We start from the raw sequence: 21993 nt of genomic DNA on the forward strand, positions 1-21993 counted from the left end.
TGGCGGAGCCCGATCATTATAGAGCGCAGCTCTGGGGAAGGTGCAGTCAGTGAGCTGTGGCTTCATGGGCACCAAGCGCTTTTTGCTATAATTAGTAGTAGTAATAATGTGTAATTAGACATTGTAGCTCTATGGTTGACTTTATTAATATACTGTATATGGTTTATTATAAGACATGTCTCCTGATGAATCACTGGGGGGTCTGATAATCCATTCGGCGGAGTTATATTAGTCGCTTATAATGGGTGACCCTCTCAGTGCTTGCACCCAGCTTTCTATAGACTCTAAAGGATCTATAAATCTACAGTATATTATTATGTGAATTGAATCCTCATCCACTCCATGTCAGTCTTCACTATAGTTCTGAAATTTAATTCAAGGAAGCTCAGGATGATCATGGAGAGCACTGGTTTGCAGGGCCTACAATACAGTGAATATACACTGAAAGGCCCCTTTATTACAGCCCCCTGCCCTTTCCTGATTGGTGCTTCCCTATATGGTAATTCTCCCCGTGACCCCGCAGTGCGGCATAAAATCACATAACAAGTTTTCCGTGGATCAGTTTCAGTGTGAATTCACATTAGATGGGAAAATCCAGCGATCGGAGAGACTTCCAACCAGGCTGGTCATTGGTGATGGACTAGACGGGGTCTCACTGCCAAGCACATAGGGTTCTCTCATGTAACTGTGTGGGGAGTATACGGAGAATGGTGTGATGGAGGAAAAACATCCAGCAGAAGGGGATTCTGTGGATGGAAACAACTCATCACTGAAAGGGGTCGGAGGAGGATGTCAGGAATCGTTCTGACCAACAGGCTGCACAGTCAACCGAATACAATGCTGGTGCTCCGACTAATGTGCCTGAACACACAACTCGCTGTTCCTTCGCATGCATGGGTTATAACAGCAGATGACTAGTTCCAGTGGCATTGTGTGCAAGAAAAACAGAAATGCCAGACGACGGGGAAAAGGGGCACAAAACTTGTATCACTCAGAAGCGGAAAAACATCTCCTGGTCAGATGGATCCAGATTTCTGTGCTGATGAGAGATCAGAATTTGCTACAAGCAGCAGGAATTGGTGACCCCTTCCTGTCAGCTGATCAGAACATGTCAGCACCGCCATCTAATCCGCAGCAACTACAAGAAGCTTCCTGTCCGCAGGGGCCGATATTCCTGCAGAGTCACTTATGTCCTAGTCAGTCTTTTTCTAGTCACATCTGTGACTGGGTGACGAGGAATGCGGCCCCATTCCACTATACAGCTACATAGTACACTGTATTATTTATATACTGTATAACCCTCCTTTACATGAATGGCATTCTGCGAGGTTGTGGGCGGGGCAAGTAGGTTTCAGCGGTATGAGTAAGTCAATAATTAAAAGCTATTATGCCAGAATTAACCGCTGGTGGAGGTATAATTAGTTTATAAGATGATTACGATCATTCATAGCTTATACAGTACCACAGGCATTGTAAGGCAGAATGTCATTCCATAAAACTCCATCAGACACCAGTGAGCGGAGCGATCGGCCAGCAGACCGGTGACAGATGCCCCTTATATACAGGGTTACACAAACATCTACCGATGACGGCCAATTAACCCAATGTTATGTACATATAGTCTTTTTTATTATTAAATGAAGTTCTGCAACTTACATTTTCTTTGAAGATCTCTGCTTGCTGTCAGTGGATGGGGTCATTCTTGTTTACATTCAAAGGCTGAAAACATGATCTCATACTTCTCACAGATGAGGGTTTGTTACAGTTGTATCCAGTCTACATGATCCTCTGCCATGAATTTGCCGGCGAATCACGTAGGCTGGAGCGGGCTGAAGCTTTCCATAGCGTTGCTATGGAAAGCGCCGGCTCCGTGTCCACGAGCGGAGAGTCATTGTGATTCTCCGCTCGCGGTGGGCAATTCGCAGCATGCTGCGAATCGCTCAGATTCTCCGCGGGCAGCGGCTCCTGCGGCGGAGATTCTCTATACTGGATACAATTGTAACAAAACCTCAGTTGTGAGATGTAGTAGGCCAGGACAGGTTTTAGCTTCTGGATATAAATAAAAAATGTTTCAATTCAGTGACAGCAAGCAGATAGAGGAAATGAAACAAGAAGTCGATTAGAAAGTTGCAGAAGTTTTCATTATGGATTGATTAGACGTATTCCCAGTTATTAGAACCCCAAGTCATGTGACCACACAGCTGATGGCGTACACAGTCACATTACGCAGATGTCACAGTTTGTATAATGCAGTCATACGACGGATGGAGTAATCTTTTGAGGTGTGTGCCTGGTAGAACAGCGGGAACAGAACCTTCTGCCTGTGGGCAGGTGCGCTTCCCTGCAGCATTCCTCTGGTTAGTGCTCATCCTGCCATGTACTAACACTGTGACCTTGAGCAAAGCGCTCCTTATCCCTGTACTCCAAGTTAACCGCTTCACTGCCTCTTATCTGCAAAGTCTCTCTCTATTGGTCACCAGCAATGTACATGTGACCTATTGTCCGCATTGGAAAATCTGCAACAATTCCGTGTTAAATACGTGCATTTTCTGCAGATTTTATCCTCTCATTTAGAGTTGTAGCATTAATTAATTAACCCGCCGCAGGTTTACAATCCGCACCGGAGATCAGTTCACACTTCAGATTTTGTCTGCAGCGTATTGATGAGCTTTCTCGCCAACTCACCCACTTGGTTTGTACTGTAGTACATTGTGTATTTTCTGCATGCAAATCCGTGGTGGAAAATGTGCAGCGTATACGCCGTTCAAGAACATAACCTAAAAGTCGTTATAACCCAAACGATATTAAAGGGCCGGGCCTCTGCACACGGAAAAGTTCTGCAACTTTTTAATATACTTTGGGGGGCATTTATCTAAAACCAGTGTTTACACGCCGGGCTTAGATAAGTGTTGGCACAGTAAGACGTGCCAAATCTAGTAAAAAGTCAAAGCCTCGGATTAGATTTGGTGCATCCTTTGCCGGCCGTGCGCCACTTTCTAAAAATCTACGGCAAATAAAACCTGCTGTAGATTTACATTATAATTTACACCAATTTCTGGCGTTAATTATAGCGCATTTAATGGGCTGCGGCCGGCTCTGCCGTTCCCATCAAGCCCCACTAACTTTTTACAAACGTGGCGTAAAAAGCCGAAAAGTTGTACAAATTTGCAACTTTTCTTCGCCAGAATAAACATGTTTATGAATTCCCTCCTTTGTGTTTCAATTTCTTAAAATTTTCGAGATTTCTGCTCGCTGACACAGAATGAAATATTGTTTTATTATTGACCTAGTCCTGTTCACACAGCTGAAGGTTTGTTACTATTGTATCCAGTTTAGCCAGTCCTCTGTGCCCTCCACACTGATACATGGTGACTTCACTGATACATTGTAACTAAATATTAGGACAGGAGAAAGATTTATTTTGTTGCTGTAGATCACAGAAGATTGTCTGGGCTGATACACTGTAACGAACCCTCAGCTGTGAGATGTATTAGATCTGTATGGATTTTCAGCATCTAGATTTTATCAAGAATGTCGTGGTTCTGACAGTGAATAGACATGGTGAAAACAGTGAGGAACTGAAACACAGAATCTACCAGCTATTTGCAGAAGTTTTCATTATCCGCTGCTTCTCGCCCGCTCTCCCATACAGGGTTGTGTGCGCTCCCTCCGCCGGGTGCAGGAAATCTCTGCGCAGTCCTCATGAATACATTCATGGCTGACACTGCGCCTGGCTGGTATCATCTGACAGGTCCAGGGCTTCAGCTGCTATTGTATTATGCAGGTGAAATCTTTGGCGCGGGTCATGTACGCGGGGCAGGACGTTCGGAGATGGGATGAGTGTGAGAAGGTATAGATGCACCAGAGGTGATGCTGATGTAGGCTGAGCGAGAGCTCGTTAACCTGTCACGTCGCTTGGTTTTTAGCAGAACTATCGGCGATTTTTGGAGTGACTCCTGTTTGGGCCCAACGTCCACAGGCGGATTTTTTCTGCGGCATCTGTAGCGGTCGTTGCGCTCCGGATTCCGCAGTAATAATCCTACATAGCATGCTATGGAAAAATGATTTTTCATGTACCCGAGCGGAAACCGATTGCCGTTTCTGCTTGCGGATGAAAAATGGCAGTATGCTCTATTTTACTGCGGTTCCGGCATGGCTTGCATTGAGGTCAGTAGAAGCCATCCGATCCGCGGCCCGCCCGTAGTGACATTGCGGCTGTAACGATCCTGGCCCGCTCTGCTTCTGTTCACTGAATGACTATGGCTTCTGTGTAAAGCACATAAGAGATACTTGGGCGGCAGTCCGTGGGACGGCCGTCTGCCGCTCATGTAGCCGGTAGTCGTCCCGTGTGAAGTCATGTTGTATATTTAGCGCCACGTGATGTAAATGACCCATCCGTAACTTGTGGTTCAGGGATGTGGACCGTCACAATCAGCAGCGTATTCCACACATAACCTTACGTGTTTTCAGCAGTGTCTCCCGCGGACGCAGAAGGGGGTGGACCGAGGCCATGGCCTTGGACTCCATGCGTTGGGAAGGATTGGTACCTCATAAGTCACCTCTTCCGGCTATCAGGCCGCACGGCGGCACCTCGGCCCTCGTCCTTGTTAGGATGTAAAGATGTTTGGTAGCGAATATGACCGTATTATACTGAATTATATCACATCATATACAGGGCGGCCGCGGAAATGGAGGCCGGCACCACACTATTGTCTAAAAGAAAATCTGTCTGTGTTGCCCCTAGCAACCAATCGCAGCGCAGCTTTTATGTTACCTCAGCAGTATAAGAAATAACAACCAATCACAGCGCAGCTTTTATGTTACCTCAGCAGTATAAGAAATAACAACCAATCACAGCGAAGCTTTTATGTTACCTCAGCAGTATAAGAAATAACAACCAATCACAGCGCAGCTTTTATGTTACCTCAGCAGTATAAGAAATAACAACCAATCACAACGCAGCTTTCATTTTACCTCAGCAGTGTAAGAAATAACAACCAATCACATGGTTGTTATTTCTTATACTGCTGAGGTAACATGAAAGCTGCGCTGTGATTGGGTGTTATATATTTTACTGCTGGGGTAAAATGAAAGCTGCGCTGTGATTGGTTGCTATTTCTTATACTGCTGAGGTAACATAAAAGCTGCGCTGTGATTGGTTGCTATTTCTTATACTGCTGAGGTAACATAAAAGCTGCGCTGTGATTGGTTGCTACTTCTTATACTGCTGAGGTAACATAAAAGCTGCACTGTGATTGGTTGTTATATATTATACCGCTGAGGTAACATGAAAGCTGCGCTGTGATTGGTTGTTATATATTATACTGCTGAGGTAAAATGAAAGCTGCGCTGTGATTGGTTGCTATTTCTTATACTGCTGAGGTAACATAAAAGCTGCGCTGTGATTGGTTGCTATTTCTTATACTGCTGAGGTAACATAAAAGCTGCGCTGTGATTGGTTGTTATTTCTTAAATTGCTGAGGTAAAATGAAAGCTGCGCTGTGATTGGTTGCTACTTTTTATACTGCTGAGGTAACATGAAAGCTGCGTTGTGATTGGTTGTTATATATTATACTGCTGAGGTAAAATGAAAGCTGTGCTGTGAGTGGTTGCTATTTCTTATACTATTGAGGTTACATGAAAGCTGGGCTGTGATTGGTTGCTACTTATACTACTGAGTTTATATGAAAGCTGTGCTGTGATTGGTTGTTATTTCTCTTACTGCCGAGGTAACATGAAAGCTACACTGTGATTGGTTGCTATCGGCAGGTGCCATTAGAGTGTGGTGCCGGCCTACATTTATGTGACCCAGCCTGTGTTATATTATGCACTGCATCATACAATATCCCTTCATAGCATATTATGTCGTACGGGTGCCGTGGTGTAGCTATAGGGGTCAATGGTAACCCGGCCCCCCTCGCCACAGTAAGTGATGCAAGGAGTTCGGAAGGGGACGCTGTGATCTGATAGGCTGCAACAGTCACCTGACCTCCAATGGCAGAGGATGGGGACGGGGCAGCGGAGATGGTTAGCGGTGACTAAGGGGGCCAAAACAAGTGACTATGTGCCATTGTATTGATCCAGTATGGTTGAAGATAGCGGGGTATTTGTGTTCCTTGGTGACTCGTAAGTCTATAGGGAGTAGCGTTGGGTGTTGGGGGGCCCAGAGCTGAATTTCTGCACCCTGGCCCATGAGCGTTTATCTACGCCCCTGTCAGGGTGGCTCTACAATTTCTGCGCCTGACAGCCCTCCCTACGCCTATTGCTCACGTGCTTTTACACAGAGGCGATAGCGGTTCAGTGAATAGAGGCAGAGCGGGCCGGAGACCTCTTCCACCTCCATCCACTATGAACAGGCAGCCCTTCATCTTTGAATGACTGCCTGTTCATACTGAGAGAGAAGTCGCTCACTGGTCACTTTGTATCTGATAGCTGAAACGACTAGCGACTACGGGCTCCGTACCCTGTCAGGTCCGTATTTACATGGGACTACTACTGCTGAAAATCGCTCATTGGAGCAATGATAGTTGTACCATGTAAAGCCGCCGCCATACACAACATACATGTCATACTGTATTATATCACACACTACATTACAGCCTCACAGAGAAAACGCCATGACGATCTGGTTGCAGCATTAGGCTGGCTGCACACGAACAGGTGGGAGCCCGCAGCAGACTCCGACCCTGTGCTCGGCCGGCTTCCATGCATACCTGCTTCCAATCTTCTTTTCCTGTACTGCGGATGGTCCACGTGGTTCGCCATTGGACATGCACAGTCTAGTTTTTGTTTTAAATCCCTACTTTTCCGTGTCGTCACTAGGTAACGTGACGCAGGTAACCGCGACCTTACCACAATGTCAATTGCGGAGGAGCTTCAGGTCGGACAGCTTCCATTGACTTCAATCGTCTGCGCGGAATTCGTGCAAAAATGGAACATGCTGCGATTTTTCCGTGAGTAGAAATTGTAATGATTTCCGCTCGTCTGCAGGAAGAAGCGCTTTTCCACAGCAGGTTATGAACGTATTTACTGCACATCCGCGGTGCGGAAGCCCGACGCAGGTTCCACAATGCAAATCCATTCGTACGCAGCCGGCGTTATACAGTTTTCAGGGTGCGTCCAGCAAAACAAGTTGATAAATTCATGCAGTTTCGGCCTAATCACGTGATCTGGGGCATGAAAAACCAATCCACCCACTTGGGCACAATGTCGCGCCCAGGGAAACTGCTTTGTGGCATTGTTTTTTGTGTCTGGATAGAGATAAAGGAGTGAAGACGCCTCTCGGGGAGGCGCACACATAGCAGAGAACTCCAAAGCATTTGCCGGGCTCACATGGGCGGACCGGATTCCACATGCGGGAGGCCCGCAGTAGATTCTGGGTGTGAGCCCGGCCAGCGACCCTGCGTACCTCCTATTTCTGTATTGCATATGACATTTTTCCCAATGTTTGTATTTCCCGCGCTATTGCTTAGCGATGACGCCGGTACCCGCCGCCCATATGCCATGTTAATTGCGTGCGGGCTGCAGGTCGGACGGCATCCCTTGACTTCAAAGGAGGTCGTCCGCGGCAAAATAGATCATGCTATGATTTTTCTTCTGCTCACGAAAAACGTAATTTTTATCCACAAGTGTGAACGAAAAAGGGCAAGTACATGCCTTTCAATGTTTGCGTTTTGCAGCGGATCCTCTGTGCGGCACCGATCGAGGATCCCACAATTGGAACCCGCCTGTGTGAGTCTGGCCTAATCCACAGTATTTCCACATCAAAAACCCTATAAAAATTCACACCATTAATGCGGATTTTGACTCAAAAATCAGACGCGCGCTTCTCTCCTCCCATTACTTTGCGCTGCTGTAACCAAAGCGCAGCGCACACCGGCAACTGCTGCTTAACCCACTGTGGAGAGCCACTTCATCAAGTGGATGAGTTCAGTCAAGGCTTCTTCGTGGAGCTCCGTGCAACTGGTTGCTGTTTCCAACATTTGCAGCAGAAACTCATCGGGAAACCACAACTGTGGGTGGAATTTGAAGACTGTGGTCAGCAGACCGAAATGTGCATTGTTGTAGCGGAACTGGAGCCCTGACATGAAGGTCAGCGCACACATCACTATCACTATCACTACTGAGGTTACTGGGGCCACTCTGCACATGGCAGCATCAAGCTGACATGGGCCTCATGTCCACGGGGAAAAGAAGAATTAAAATCCGTGGCGGATCACCCGCATGTGGATCTGCGCCCCATAGGAATGCATTGACCACCCGCGGGTAGATAAATGCTCCATTTTCGTGCAGGTCTCCCGCGGGGACGGCTCCTGCAGGCTTCTATTGAAGCCTATGGAAGCCGTCCGGATCCGCGGGAGACCCTTACCAGAATTAGACTCACCTGCTCCGGACGATGCGGCTCCCTTCTTCGCAGCCGGATCTTCTTTCTTCGGCCCGGCGGATGTGCCCGGCGCATTTCCGAGCACATCCGAAGAAAGAAGATCCGGCCGCAAAGGAAGGAAGATCCGCATCGTCCGGAGCAGGTGAGTGTATTCTGATTTTTAGGCTTCATGTCCGCGGGGCAGGAGTGACCCGCTACGGATTCTACAGGAAGAATCCGCGGAGGGCCTGATTTTCCCCGTGGACAGGAGGCCAAAATCCGTACCATGGTGTGGATTTTGATTTTAAATCAGCCGCATATCTACAGCTGATTTCATACTACTACCCTCGCCTCCTCCGAAGGCTTGCCGCAGTCATCACTCCCCGACTTCTGGTTCCCAGCGGCCTGATCAGGTGAGGCCACTACAGGCTGCTGGGAACCGGAAGCCAAGGAGCGCTGACACCAGGACGCCCTCGGAGGAGGTGAGGGGAGCGCTGCATATATGAAATTAGCTGCGGATACGCGGCTCATTTACACTCAAAATCTGCAGCAATGATACGGATTTTGACTGTTTTTTGGATGCAGATATGCTGCGGAATTTGCTCTCTGTCGTTTTTTTGAAACGGCGCTGTACTTTTTATAACTATGGAGGTAAAATCACACGTCGGGATAAGCTCCACCCCCTGACCACACCCCTTTGTCCTGCTTTGACTCTGGGAAAATCTGGTCACCTTGGTTAACGATTGTATTGCCCAACATGGTGGCCCCATTACTTACTGATCATCCCATTTATCGGGGCGGCAGGAGACGTGGAATTGTTGGAAATTAAAATTAATTGTTTAGAACTTAATTCTCTATCTGTGTGTTGAGTTTCGTCGCATTTTGAGCATCTCTCTGTGAGGCAGTGTGCTGTATATACACTACATTCTATATTGTATATACTGCATCATACTATGCCATACTGCTTGTATCAACCAAACATACTATATTAAACCCTCCTGTATTATATTTTGTGATATACAATATAAGACACACTATATCACATCATACTATAATATGCCTTTCTGCATTATAACATATCCTATCATATCATGATACTGTATCATACCAAAGCATATTATACATCACACTATCCCATATCATATCTTACCATACTATGTCATATCACACAATATGATACTATACCACACCATACAATTATTAGAGAAGTTCTCTGGGACTTTTACTACTGATGACCTGTCCTCTAGGTAGGTTATCAAGCATTCACTGGCAGGGGCCTGACAATCAGCTGATCCCCAGGCCCACTGTCAGTGCTGAAAGCAGATAGTGCTGTCAACATTGCTGCAGCCTGGCTTGATATTGCATTGAATTCAATGGGAGCTGTGTCTGCAGTACCAAACCCGGCCGCTGCACCACGGACAGCACTATCTGCTTCCAGGACTGTCCACAGTGCTAGTGAACCAGGGATCAGCTGATCAGCGGGAATCCCAAGCAGTGGACCCCAGCTGATCAAATATTGATGACCTGTCCTGAGAGAGCTCAGTAAAAGTCACAGACATCCGCTTTAAGAAAAACAGGCAACGAAACTGTATCTCCCAAACCTGTTAGGGAAATGTCAGATCACCTCACCCCGTCATACTATACCATATCATACCTTACTACACCAGTTGGTATAACATTATATATCATTCTGTACTATTTTATACATCCTATACAATAGCATATCCTACCACACCATTGCTTACTACTCCACACGTACCATATTTTATCATTTCATACCACAATCCACCGTACATTACAGCCTCATATCATACAATCACATGATATCATACCAAATCATGTCATATCATCACATATCACCCTATCATCTCCTACAGGTACTAAGCAAAGTCACTCATATCCCCAAACTTTAATAGCATTAGAAGCCTTGTAGTACCCGGCAGTCCCAGAACCAACATAGGTGAGAGGTCTAGGACCAAAAGTAGAACTTGTACCCAGCACAGTGCCCTCATCAGACACTTTACAGAAAGTCACAAAAAGTTTTCCCAAACCCCATCACAGTGCCACCCAGTGTGCCCACCACCACCTCACCTTGTTCACCTCCTCTAACCTCTTCTCTTGCTGCGCTTTAAGGAGGCCAAAGGCTTTCCCACCTGTGTGCAAGGAACAAGAGGGAGAATAAGGGAATCAGACACAGCACTTCTCAGCCCAGGACGTTTGTGTGTCTGGACCCAGTCATTGATTTCTTAGGACACTTTGCAGAGTTGCTTTTACCTTGGGTCCTGTTGTTGTTGTTGGACGTCATACTGAGCGTGTGCAGGGACTTCCTTCAAGACTGGATTATGATCTTCTGAGCCGCTTGATGCAGATGCTTCAGACTCCTTCACTCTGGAGCAGATGGCTACAGGAACCCGCTAAACCTTGGTTGTTGTATGCAGCCCTGCCCAGCCCGGCTAACTCAACCCTCATGCTTTCTTACTCATCCTCAGAGCTTCTTTTCCCACTGCATTAACATACCACCTCCTGCTGGTAAAAGTACAGATTGCAACCAAATACCTAGAATTCTATTCACTGACACAAATTATAATTGTGATTAATATTCAAGGTGACCTTTTATTCTTTGCCGGCTCTGCACATTTTTGTGGGCACTCATGGATACCTTAACATGGCTGCTTTGTGCCCTTTTTCTCCATGGGTTGTGAGTTGAGCTGCAATATCGGAAATAACTCATGAACAAGAGCGGCACAGTTTCTGGAGGAATGTAGCCATGTTTTTCCCCCTTGGGTTCTGTCTTGTGGGGTTAGACAACTGATGACCAAACAAATAGCATTCCCTCAGATGGTCCTGTCTTCCATGTGTGTCTCCTCACCTCTCATTTGTCTATTCATCTTTGCTGCCACTGTCTTCTGCCATCTTGGCACCAGTTTTCTTCACTCTTTTTGCTTTGATGAGCAAATGGACTTTTCTTATGACCGGCGGTGGCTCATCGTAACAAAGATTTTTAAAGAACTGAACATTTGGCTTGCGCCTGGTGTTAGACCCCATTACAGTCCCCTAAAGTTAACTTGAGGCTGCCATTTCCAAGAACCACGTTACTCCACTGTGAGGCCACAGCCAGTACATGATCACCAAGTGACAAGTTCATGCTCCACCCAAGAGTCTACATAGGACCAGGGGCGTAACTATAGAGGGTGCAGGGGATGCAGTTGCACCCGGGTCCAGGAGCCTTAGGGGGCCCATAAGGCCTCTCCTCTCCATATAGGGAGCCCAGTACAATGTTAAAGCATTATAGTTGGGGGCCCTGTTACAGGTTTTGCATTGGGGCCCAGAAGCTTCAAGTTATGCCTCTGTGCAGCATGGTTTAGGTATGGGTACGGGTACAGATACAGATAGAGGGGGGGCCCCAGCTCACCTTTTGCATCAGGGCCCCTGAGCCTTTAGTTACACCCCTGCATAGGACATTACCTGCTTGACAGTGCAAGGAATGTTTATTTCAGATTCCCGGGAGGCTCATTATAAGGTTGCACATTGGTCATGGAACTAAGACAAACCTAGCTCTAGCTTCACTGCCATTACAATCAATGGGCACTGAAGCAGCGATTACACTTTTGAACCTTTCTGCCTCCGACACCAGGGATGGGTATGGAGCTGTGATAACTGCTTCAGCTTCCATTGATTTCAATGGCAGTGTAGCCAACAATTCCACTTCCGGTTCTATATCCTATGAAGCACTGACAACTGGGCTGGGCAATCAGATCATCGCCGAGGTCCCCAGCGATTAACTATTGATGAACTATCCTGAGGATAGGTCATCAATAGTTTTTGCCTGAAAAACACTTTTAATGCCTTCGAATACCCAAGTTACAGTTAAAGTTACCCCATGAATTATTTGCATACCAAAAGTGTTCTAAAGAAATTTATAGTGTTTATAGTGTTTAAAAATACCTTTTTTTCTGTTTGCTTCCATATCTCCACGTTGGTGGCGGTGCTGCTGCTAGTCTGTGTTGCTTGACAGAATCAGTCTCCTTTCACCTCTGGCAGTTGATATAGTCTTTTCTTGCTTCCAATGCAGGAGTCTTTACAGCTGTACGGCCATATACTGCAAAACCTGCTCCTATCTGACAACCAGAAATCTATTTCTATTGCATGCCTTGCAGTGAACAGAGGATTACTGGGCAGAGAACTGATTGTGGGGAGAGTGACTGAGCATGTGTATCCTCCAGCACTGCACTCATCAGATCAATGTGCACTGTCAACACCAGGGGGGCCTGTACTATGTAAGTAGATATCAGAATTCTGCACTGGATGGAACAGCATGAAAGTGGCAAACATTGTTATTTTTTATGAGTCACTGTGTACATACATTACTTATCCGCTACTGATCCTGAGTTACATCCTGTATTGTACTCCAGAGCTGCACTTACTATTCTGCTGGTGGAGTCACTGTGTACATACATTACTTATCCTGTATTATACTCCAGAGCTGTGCTCACTATTCTGCTGGTGGAGTCACTGTGTACATAGATTACGTATCCTGTACTGATCCTGAGTTACATCCTGTATTATACCCCAGAGCTGCACTCACTATTCTGCTGGTGGAGTCACTGTGTACATACATTACTTATGCTGTACTGATCCAGAGCTATATCCTGTATTGTACTCCAGAGCTGCACTCACTATTCTGCTGGTGGAGTCACTGTGTACATACATTACTTATCCTGTACTGATCCTGAGTTACATCCTGTATTATACTCCAGAGCTGCACTCACTATTCTGTTGGTGGAGTCACTGTGTACATACATTACTTATCCTGTACTGATCCTGAGTTACATCCTGTATTATACCCCAGAGCTGCACTCACTATTCTGCTGGTGGAGTCACTGTGTACATACATTACTTATCCTGTACTGATCCTGAGTTACATCCTGTATTATACTCCAGAGCTGCACTCACTATTCTGCTGGTGGAGTCACTGTGTACATACATTACTTATACTTACTTTATAACAGTGTAGAGGTATATAAGGTAGAGGAATGGATATCACACAACTGAAAGAAGCAGTGCAAAACCGAAAAACATGGAGGGAGCCCGCCTTTAGGGTCGCCAAGGGCCGTGAACAACTAAACGGCTAACAGCAAGAGGTATATATGTTATTCGGGGTATGTGAGAAGCTTAATGACGCCTCCTGTTGGCAGCTTACTGGTTTTACCCGGCATGTATTTGGTGAATTCATGTGCTCCATTTACAGTAAGCCGGGATAGCTGATAGTAACAGTCGCGGGGTGCGGGTTGGGATCTGTGCGTCTGAATCCCCCCATGTCAGCGACTTCGTTGTTTTTTTCATGGATGCAGCACAATGTCCATGAACAACTGAGTGTCCGGAAGTTTCTGTAATCTACATTCCGCCAGGAGCATTCATGAATCAGGTGTGACTCACAGATCCATCACTGACTCCCCACAGCTGACTCCTCATCTGCACTGGAGATGACAATGAGCCGTCCTGGCCGCACGTTTAATCTGACACTTTTTGGATTAGTGAGCATCTGTTTGCATATATTTTGGCGCCCGGCCGAGAGCAGTTCTTGGAGTTTGAGCAGAGGGCGCAGAATATTGTTTGCTGGAGGCGCTTTAATCGGGGCTGCAGTATAGATTGTCAGAGCTGTCCTCTCTTTATCCTCAGTGCAGGGATTAGAGCCTTGCGTGATCTCCCACGCCTGCAGCGGAAGGGGGGTGACAAGGACGAGGGCACCCGACACAAGTTTCTTCTAGGACACTTGGTACACGAACACTTCTTCATCTGTGTTGTTTATAAAGTATATATACAAACGCCAACAGGTTTCAGACATTAAAAAAGCAAAACTCTTAGATTCCAGCATGTCAAAAAGTTTTTATGCTTTGCCTTGTTGAGGGGTGTAACGTAAGGCCCCTGGGCCCTCATGCAAGATCTAGGACGTGGTCCTCTAAGTTTCACCATCTATGTACAATAGCTGTTGGGCTCACTGAGGCTCCAGGGCCTGCATGCAACTGCAAACTGAGCGGCCATGGAACCTAGCATCTTCTTAACCCCTTAGTGACCACAATACGCCTTTCTACTGACCTCTCTAATGGGCTTTAAACTTGCACATACATTTTTTAAGGTGGTGGCTCAGCTGACTACTGACAGCCAGGCTCCTGCTCTAACAGCCAGGAATGCAGAAACCTCAAATCCTGGTAGTTTAACCCCTTACACGCCACAATCAATAGCAACTGCAGCATTTAGGCCTCCTGTCCACGGGCGATATTTCACTGGGTTACCCACAGCGATAAACCGCATGTCGATAACGCAATGAACACTTTACATAGGATAACTATGGAAAGCGCAGCCCGACGTAGACGAGCGGAAAATCGCTGCGATCTTTAGATTTAGGTTCATCGTGGAAAATCGTGGTGACTTTAGTTCTCCCCTGGCGCTATATCGAAACGCCCGTGGACAGCGGGCCTTAAGCAGATGACGGGGGAGGGGGTTCTTTCTGTCACCCATCAACATTCTGTGTGATCTCAAAGTAACAATGGGTACCCATGGCAGCCAGAAGCCTGACGAAGGAATCCATGTCTGCCATATAACTGAGTCTATTAGGCCCCCCCTCTGGTAAAGTCTAATAGGCTGCTGTCATAGGCTTAGTAAAATACATTATATAAGTATTGCGATGTACTATCCAAGTGATCCGAAGATTGCATCTTCAAGTGGCCTTGAGGGACTAAAAAAATAGTGTCAAAGTTCAATAAAGTTTAATTCAAAGAAAAAACATCCAGTTTAAAAAAAATACACATTTTTTCCTCACAAAAACTTGATTTAAATGGGTAAATTACAAAAAGAAAATGTTAAAATATGTATTATCGCGTTCGTAACAAACCAGACAACGAAAATGTTTTATTATTTATCCTGCACGGCGAACGCTGTAATAATAATTTTAAAAAGTAATGCCAGAATTGCTATTTTTCTTTTATTTACCTCCAAAAAAACCTAACAAAACGCAATCCAAAAGTCACACGGACCTCAAAATGGTAAAAACTGACCAATCAGTGCCTGTCTGTATAGATTTATTCTGGTTCCTCCTCATCAAGGACGCTGGTTATACTTTTAGTCTGAAGGTTTTTCTAGTGCTGTCCTATTACACTGTCAGATAAGTTTATGTTAAGACTGTTTGGGGTGTCATAACATCTATCATAGCGGCTTGTTTTACATCCGTACCATATATATTGTTGTAAACTAAATTCAGGGTCGCCCAAGTTCATGACGTGGGGTTGTCTTCATCAGGGCGACTGCTCCGCTTTTAGTTAGGGTCTCATCTCATTAGTAGGTTAGGGTCAGATTTCCCATTCTCCCACTTCTTGCGTCCATTACAAATGTTTTGCGTTCTCCGTGTTAGGACATTGCGTGTACACTCGTTCTTTTGGACACTAAATTATGTCCCATTCGGATGGGATGTTTTGCGTCGAGCTCTGACGTAACACACGGCTTTATTTGGATTGAATTAAAATCCCTTCAGGAAATACATAACAGATGCGTCTGACGCGTTTCAGGCTAGAATATAGCCCTTAAGGTCTCTTTACAAGGGACAACTGTTGGGGTATAAGCACCAGACAGCTGTCCCAGGGGCCACGCCTGCTTTACACGGGAGAGCTAGTCGTTTAATGAATGGAGGTGAAGCAGCTGGTGATCATACCGGCCCGTCCGCATCCATTCACAATAAACAGGAGGTGCTCAAAGTTTGAGGGAATCCTGTTTACGTGGGCTGACAGGTGCTTTGTTTATAGTTTTGCTAAAAACCACGCAACTCCAACGGATAAGCGATTTCTCGTTTGGCCCTGTTGTACCATCTCTAGCTTGGATACAAGATGTGATACAGGCAGGCATGGAGGCTCTAGTACCCTGTTGTACCGCCTTTAGCTTGGATACAAGATGTGATACAGGCAGGCATGGAGGCTCTAGTACCCTGTTGTACCGCCTGTAGCTTGGATACAAGAGGTGATACAGGCAGGCTTGAAGGCTCTAGTACCCTGCTGTACCACCTGTAGCTTGGATACAAGATGTGATACGGGCGGGCATGGAGGCTCTAGTACCCTGTTGTACCGCCTGTAGCTTGGATACTAGATGTGATACGGGCGGTCATGGAGGCTCTAGTACCCTGTTGTACCGCCTGTAGCTTGGATACTAGATGTGATACGGGCGGTCATGGAGGTATACAGGTTCTGTATGGTATCCTGAGGCATATCGCTCCACATTTGCTGTAACTGAGCCTCTAGATCGTGTAAACTCGTAGGCTGTGGAATTTGGCGTCCCAGATGGTCCCATACATCTTCTATTGGAGATAAATCTGGCGACCGGGCAGCCCCGAAGTGTGACCATGTTGTGGGGGCTCCTGTGACCCCCTTGTGTGTGCGGCCGAGCATTATCCTGCTGGCATGAGAGGAACAACTGTGGCTACAGAATGTCCTGAACATATTGCTGAGCTGTCATTGTCCCTCGGACTACTACTAGAGTTGACCGACTGTCTATGTGATGAACCCCAGACCATCATACCAGCAGGGGGCAGTGTGTCACTCTACAGCAAAGGCAGGATTGAGGCGCTCACCCCGAGGTCTCCAGACACAAACACGGCCGTCGTCAGTGGCCAAACTAAACCCGGATACATCGCTGAAGACAGCCCGGTTCCACTCCGTAGCATCCAGTTTCATCGCTCACAACATCCCTGCAAATGGGGGAGATGGTGGGTGTCAGAGGCCGTACATGTAATGGTGTGTCAAGGGTGTCCTGAGCCTGATCGACTTGGCAAAACAGCCCAGGTGGGGGCAATTCGTCGATACAACAATCCAGCTTCTCACATCCCAATAATGCGCCCCTCTCAGACTCTGTTAACGGGGGTATATCTCTTCTCTACGTCGTAGAGGCGTTTAGTGGTCAACAAGTTCACAAGCGGAAGAAGAGGTCGACTAACTTTATAGGCCAAGGGTGGAACAACCTTTCGGGCCTCAGGAAGCAAGGCCGTTCATCTAATCCCCACAACTGTCATCATCTACATATCTGCCTGAGATAGAATGCATGGCCAGTTTTGCAGCAAAATGACAACTCATCTAGGGGCGGCATTGTTTTTTTGACAAAGAGTGCTCAAGTGATTAAGTAATTAACATACGTGGTATAGTAATTAATATATTGCTTAATACTGAAGTTATTACCGGTAAGACAAGATGCATTTGGAAACAGTCATAACTGAACAACAGATATATCTAGAATGACCACATCGATATAAACCTGAACAGGACAAACCGGTGGCTGTGGGCTTAAAGGGGTTGTCCAGTGGTGAAACTATTGAGGGCATTTCCACAGAATGACACTAATCTACCATTGATGACCTGTTTTAAGGATAGGCCATCAGTAAATTAAAAGTGGACAACAGATACACTTATGTGTTTGAGTTCCTGGGATAGCGGTATGTACATGATGATAAAGTGGTGTTACCCCAGGTGATGCTCGGGAGCGCCCCCATCTGGATAAGTTGTGATTTGTTATCTCGTGAATGTGGTTGGACACTGAACAGTGTCCTCATAGCAAGGTGACATTAGTTGTCGTAGTTGGAATGAGGCGCGATAGTGGGCGCTAGATGGATGAAATGTTCCATTTCTGAAGTTGTATGGACATTTGATATTCCTCCATCCACAGTGTCACGTGTACCGAGAATACGTCATCAAGGCCTTACCATCCACAGTGGACAGCTCCGCTCCACTCATGGGTGCTTACTGATTGCAAGCGGTGGCATCTGTCTAGAATTGTCCGTGTGAATTCCGGCAGAAATCACATCCACATTTGGTGCAGGAGGCCCCACATGTATATCCCACAGGTCAGCGTTCTTTAGCTTCCATGGGATCACAAGACCCACCAGAGCGCCTCTGTTATCACCACAACACCAGACGCAGCGCCTCACCTAGGCTCATTAGGTTGTATCCAGACTCTAGGGGACTGACGATACATGGAGTGGTCCAATGAGTCACGAATTGTGTCGGGTTCATGGTAGGGTTCGTGTGTGGTGCCGACCCCATGAAACTCAGTTGTCAACAAGACGCTGTGCAGGCTGGTAGGGGCTCTATATTGGTGTGAATGTGTTCTCATGGCATGGGTTGGGTCTACTTGTCCTTCACGTCATTGACCAGTGGCCACTATGTGTCATTGGTGACCATCTATAACCCTTCATGTCCCTTCCACAATGATGGAATAAACAAGAAGAATAATGCAGCTTGCCATCAGACCCAAGTTGTCCAGAATTGGTTGGAGCAGCATTCCGGAAAGTCCCTATGAATGTTGCGGCCTGTGCGTTCATCCAACAAGAGCCCAAGTGAGCATTTATGTGATGTGGTGGAATACCCCGGGGCAATCCAGATGGCTCAACATCCACCCAGATATCTTCCACTTACTTGTGGAATCGATGTCATGTTGAGTTGCTACACTTCCCCGGGCTAGAGGGGGGTCTTACATTATATTAGTTTCTGTCCCATGACTCCTGGAGATGGTACATGGTCAGAGCCCTTTTTGCAAGTCACTTCCAATTACTTTAGATGGAATAAAACACTGAATCGACACATATTATCTGGATGTCCTTATTCTTTACTATCTTACAGATTTCAGTATACGAGCTCGCATTCATAGCTGTCAGCCATAGAAAAAACAATCAAGGGATCTTGTTTCTTTGTACCAACAGGGAACGCCGAAAGTTACTCGAAGCGATCTGTATTGGAAGCAAAAGTCCTAGCCCTGTTTAATATCCATGACGGAAAATTGGGCTTAGTGACTCGATCAATAGTTTTATTGCTTTCATTCATAAACGTCTTTGGACATGAGCAAATCCATTTAAATCGAAGGACTTTGCCAACAGGAACGCTCTGGATAGTGTGTAACGGATGGCAGGAGGAAGCATGCAGCACCGCATAACCAGCCGCGTCTTACGGTAAGTTGTGTTAACTCATCGATGGCCAATAACTGCTGTTAATGATAAATCTAAGATATATCTAATAATCTAAGAATGGAATGAAAAAACAAACGAGTCCAAAAGGATTATTAACCCCTTCACACCCCAGGACACACATATATATATATACATCCTTGGTGGGAAGGGGTTTCCTCAAAATGTATTTATTTCACATGGATGGTGCATTGGGAGCCAGCTGTGATTGACACATCATGGGTAGACAATGTCCATCTAGTTCAGCCTTCAGTCTTTTTGGGTAGGTGTCTACCAGCATGGCGCATCTTGACTTGGCAATCTTTGTCCACTCTTCCTTGCAAGAATGCTCCAAATCTGTTAGATTGCGAGCGCATCTCGTGTGTAGTGCCATCTTCAGGTCAACTCTCAGATCTTCAATGGGATTCAGGTCCGAACTCTCGCTGGGCCATTCTAAAACTTTAAGCTTCTTCTGGTGAAGCAATGATTTGGGTTGTTGTTGTTCATAGTTTCCTCCACCTTGACTAATGCCCCAGTTCCAGCAGTAGAACAGCCCCCCACATAATGCTGCCCCTACCATCTTCACTGCGGGTCTGGTGGTCTTCTGGTGATGGCCGGGTTGACTTTACACCAAACATACCTTTTGGAATTATAGGCAAAAATTCCCCCCTCAGTCTCATCAAGCATAACATGTTCTCCACAGACTTCTGGCAGACTTGATGGCGGTTTTGGCAAAATGTAGCGGGCTTGGATGTTGTTCTTAGTTAAAAAAGGCTTCTGTTTTGCGCCCACCCCCTCATCCACAGCCCAGACATATCAAGAACACAGGAGTCATGTCATATGACTACACAACAAATATTGCCAGAAACTCCTGCAGCTCCTTTAATGTTGCTGTTGGCCTTTTGCAAGCCTCCCGGACCAATTTTCTTCTGGTCTTTTCATCAGTTTTTGAGAGACGTCCAGTTCTTGGTGATGTCACTGTTGTGACGGATTAACCCCTTAGTGACAGCCCTATTGCCTTTTTACGTCCTGCTTAAGTGGGCTTTAATCCTCAGGGACGTAAAAACATGCTTCTCCTGAGGATCAAAGCCCTGTGGGCTGAGGATGTGACGGGTCCATGCTGTCGGCTCCCGGAGGTAGCCGACAACCTGGAGCTGTCATGGGGGGGCCGCGGGAAGCCCCCAGCGGTTATGCGATCAACACTATATAATGGATAGGAGGATGGGAGGATGAAATTACATACCTAAAGCCTCGAATTTATCCACGTACCTTAGCCCCGCCTCTGCGCATGCGCCTGTCGCTGAGATGGCAGACGTATGCGCAAAAGCCGCGTAATGCCTGGGTAATTAAAAAACTTCTTCCTGCTCCTGGCTACCAAACATAGCCGAGAGCCTGGGGATTTCGCGGGGTGCTGCTATACGTGGTTCCTTGTGACGTGATCGCTGCTATCCAATGGATAATGGGGATCATGTAAAAGTAAAAAAAAGGTAAAATTTTACCTCAGGTCACGGATTTGATGCATGAGGAAAAGTGAAATTAATTACCTAAGGCCTCCGGCGATGTCCTCCCGACAGGATCTTTATCCGCAGACCATTCCCCAACTTTGGCGCATGCGCCCATTGGCAAACTGGCGGACGCAAGTGCAGAAGCTGGGGAGGGCCTGGGAAATTTAAAATCTATTTGCTCCTCGCTTCTAAAGGTAGCCAAGAGCCTGAAGCAGTGACTGAGGGCCGTGGTGAGCGGTTCTCGGTCACATGATTGCCATTATCCAATGGATAATGGCGAACACGTAAAAGGTAAAAACAGTTGAACTTCAATGCTCCTTTGTTTGGGCTCGGTTTGGGCTCCGTTGTGCATACAGACATAGGGCCACAATGTGTATGTTTCTGAACACAGGACAAACTGGGGTATCCATTTTGGGGTGTAAATCCTCATTTTCATGTGCACTATGTTAAATTTGTACATCTCCTAAATGGTTGAAAAAAAAAAAACAACGTTTTTCCAACGTGCGCCCAGAATAGAGTAAACAGATGGAAATACATATAGATGTGTACAGAGTGTTTGCACATATTTCAGATATTACAGTTGAAAATGAGAAAAAAAAAGATCGAAAATTATCCCAGTTTTGGCACTTTTAATAAATATACACAAATTCTATCAGTCTATTTTTACCACCTAAATGAAGTATAATATGTGATGGAAAAACAATGTCAGAATCCCTGGGATATGAAGAACCTTTACGGAGTTATGCTATGTTAATTTGAAACATGTCAAATTCCAAAATTTGACTCCGTCACTAAGGCGCAAACAGGCTTCGTCACTAAGGGGTTAAATCCACTTCTTGCTGACGTCTTCACTGTGCTCCATGGTAGATGAAATGCCTCGGACATGTTTTTGTCTCCTCCTGACTGATAACTTCCAACAATCAGACCTCTTTGATGTACTTTAAGCTCTTTACGGACCAACTAAGAAAATTTCAGGAAAATCCTCCTAGAAGAGCCGAACTTTATATGGGGGGGGAATGAGAATCCCTGTAAATAATGGCAGCGGAGCACTGACTACTGCTTATCAGGAGGGTACATGTGATCGGCTAATGCTGAACATGACAGCATCCCCAAAGAGGGTGTTTTGAGGGGCATTTCTTGACCTCAGTGGCGCT

The 21993-nt window shown here is 46.1% G+C and overlaps 1 protein-coding gene across 1 annotated transcript in view; it reads right to left on the reverse strand.

The window, feature by feature from the left end:
- The window catches only part of AIF1L (allograft inflammatory factor 1 like), a 58722-nt gene extending 47929 nt beyond the window's left edge, over positions 1-10793 (reverse strand). Inside the window, exons 1-2 of the mRNA XM_066580207.1 lie at positions 10637-10793; positions 10454-10515 (exon numbers count right to left, since the gene is read on the reverse strand). Of these exons, the coding sequence (XP_066436304.1) occupies positions 10454-10515; positions 10637-10667 (93 nt within the window). The 5' untranslated portion in view covers positions 10668-10793. The remainder of the gene's footprint in view (positions 1-10453; positions 10516-10636) is intronic.
- Between the last annotated feature and the right edge of the window lie 11200 nt (positions 10794-21993).

The sequence above is a fragment of the Eleutherodactylus coqui genome, chromosome 10, assembly GCF_035609145.1.
Source record: "Eleutherodactylus coqui strain aEleCoq1 chromosome 10, aEleCoq1.hap1, whole genome shotgun sequence".
In the NCBI taxonomy this organism is placed as follows: Eukaryota; Metazoa; Chordata; class Amphibia; order Anura; family Eleutherodactylidae; genus Eleutherodactylus; species Eleutherodactylus coqui.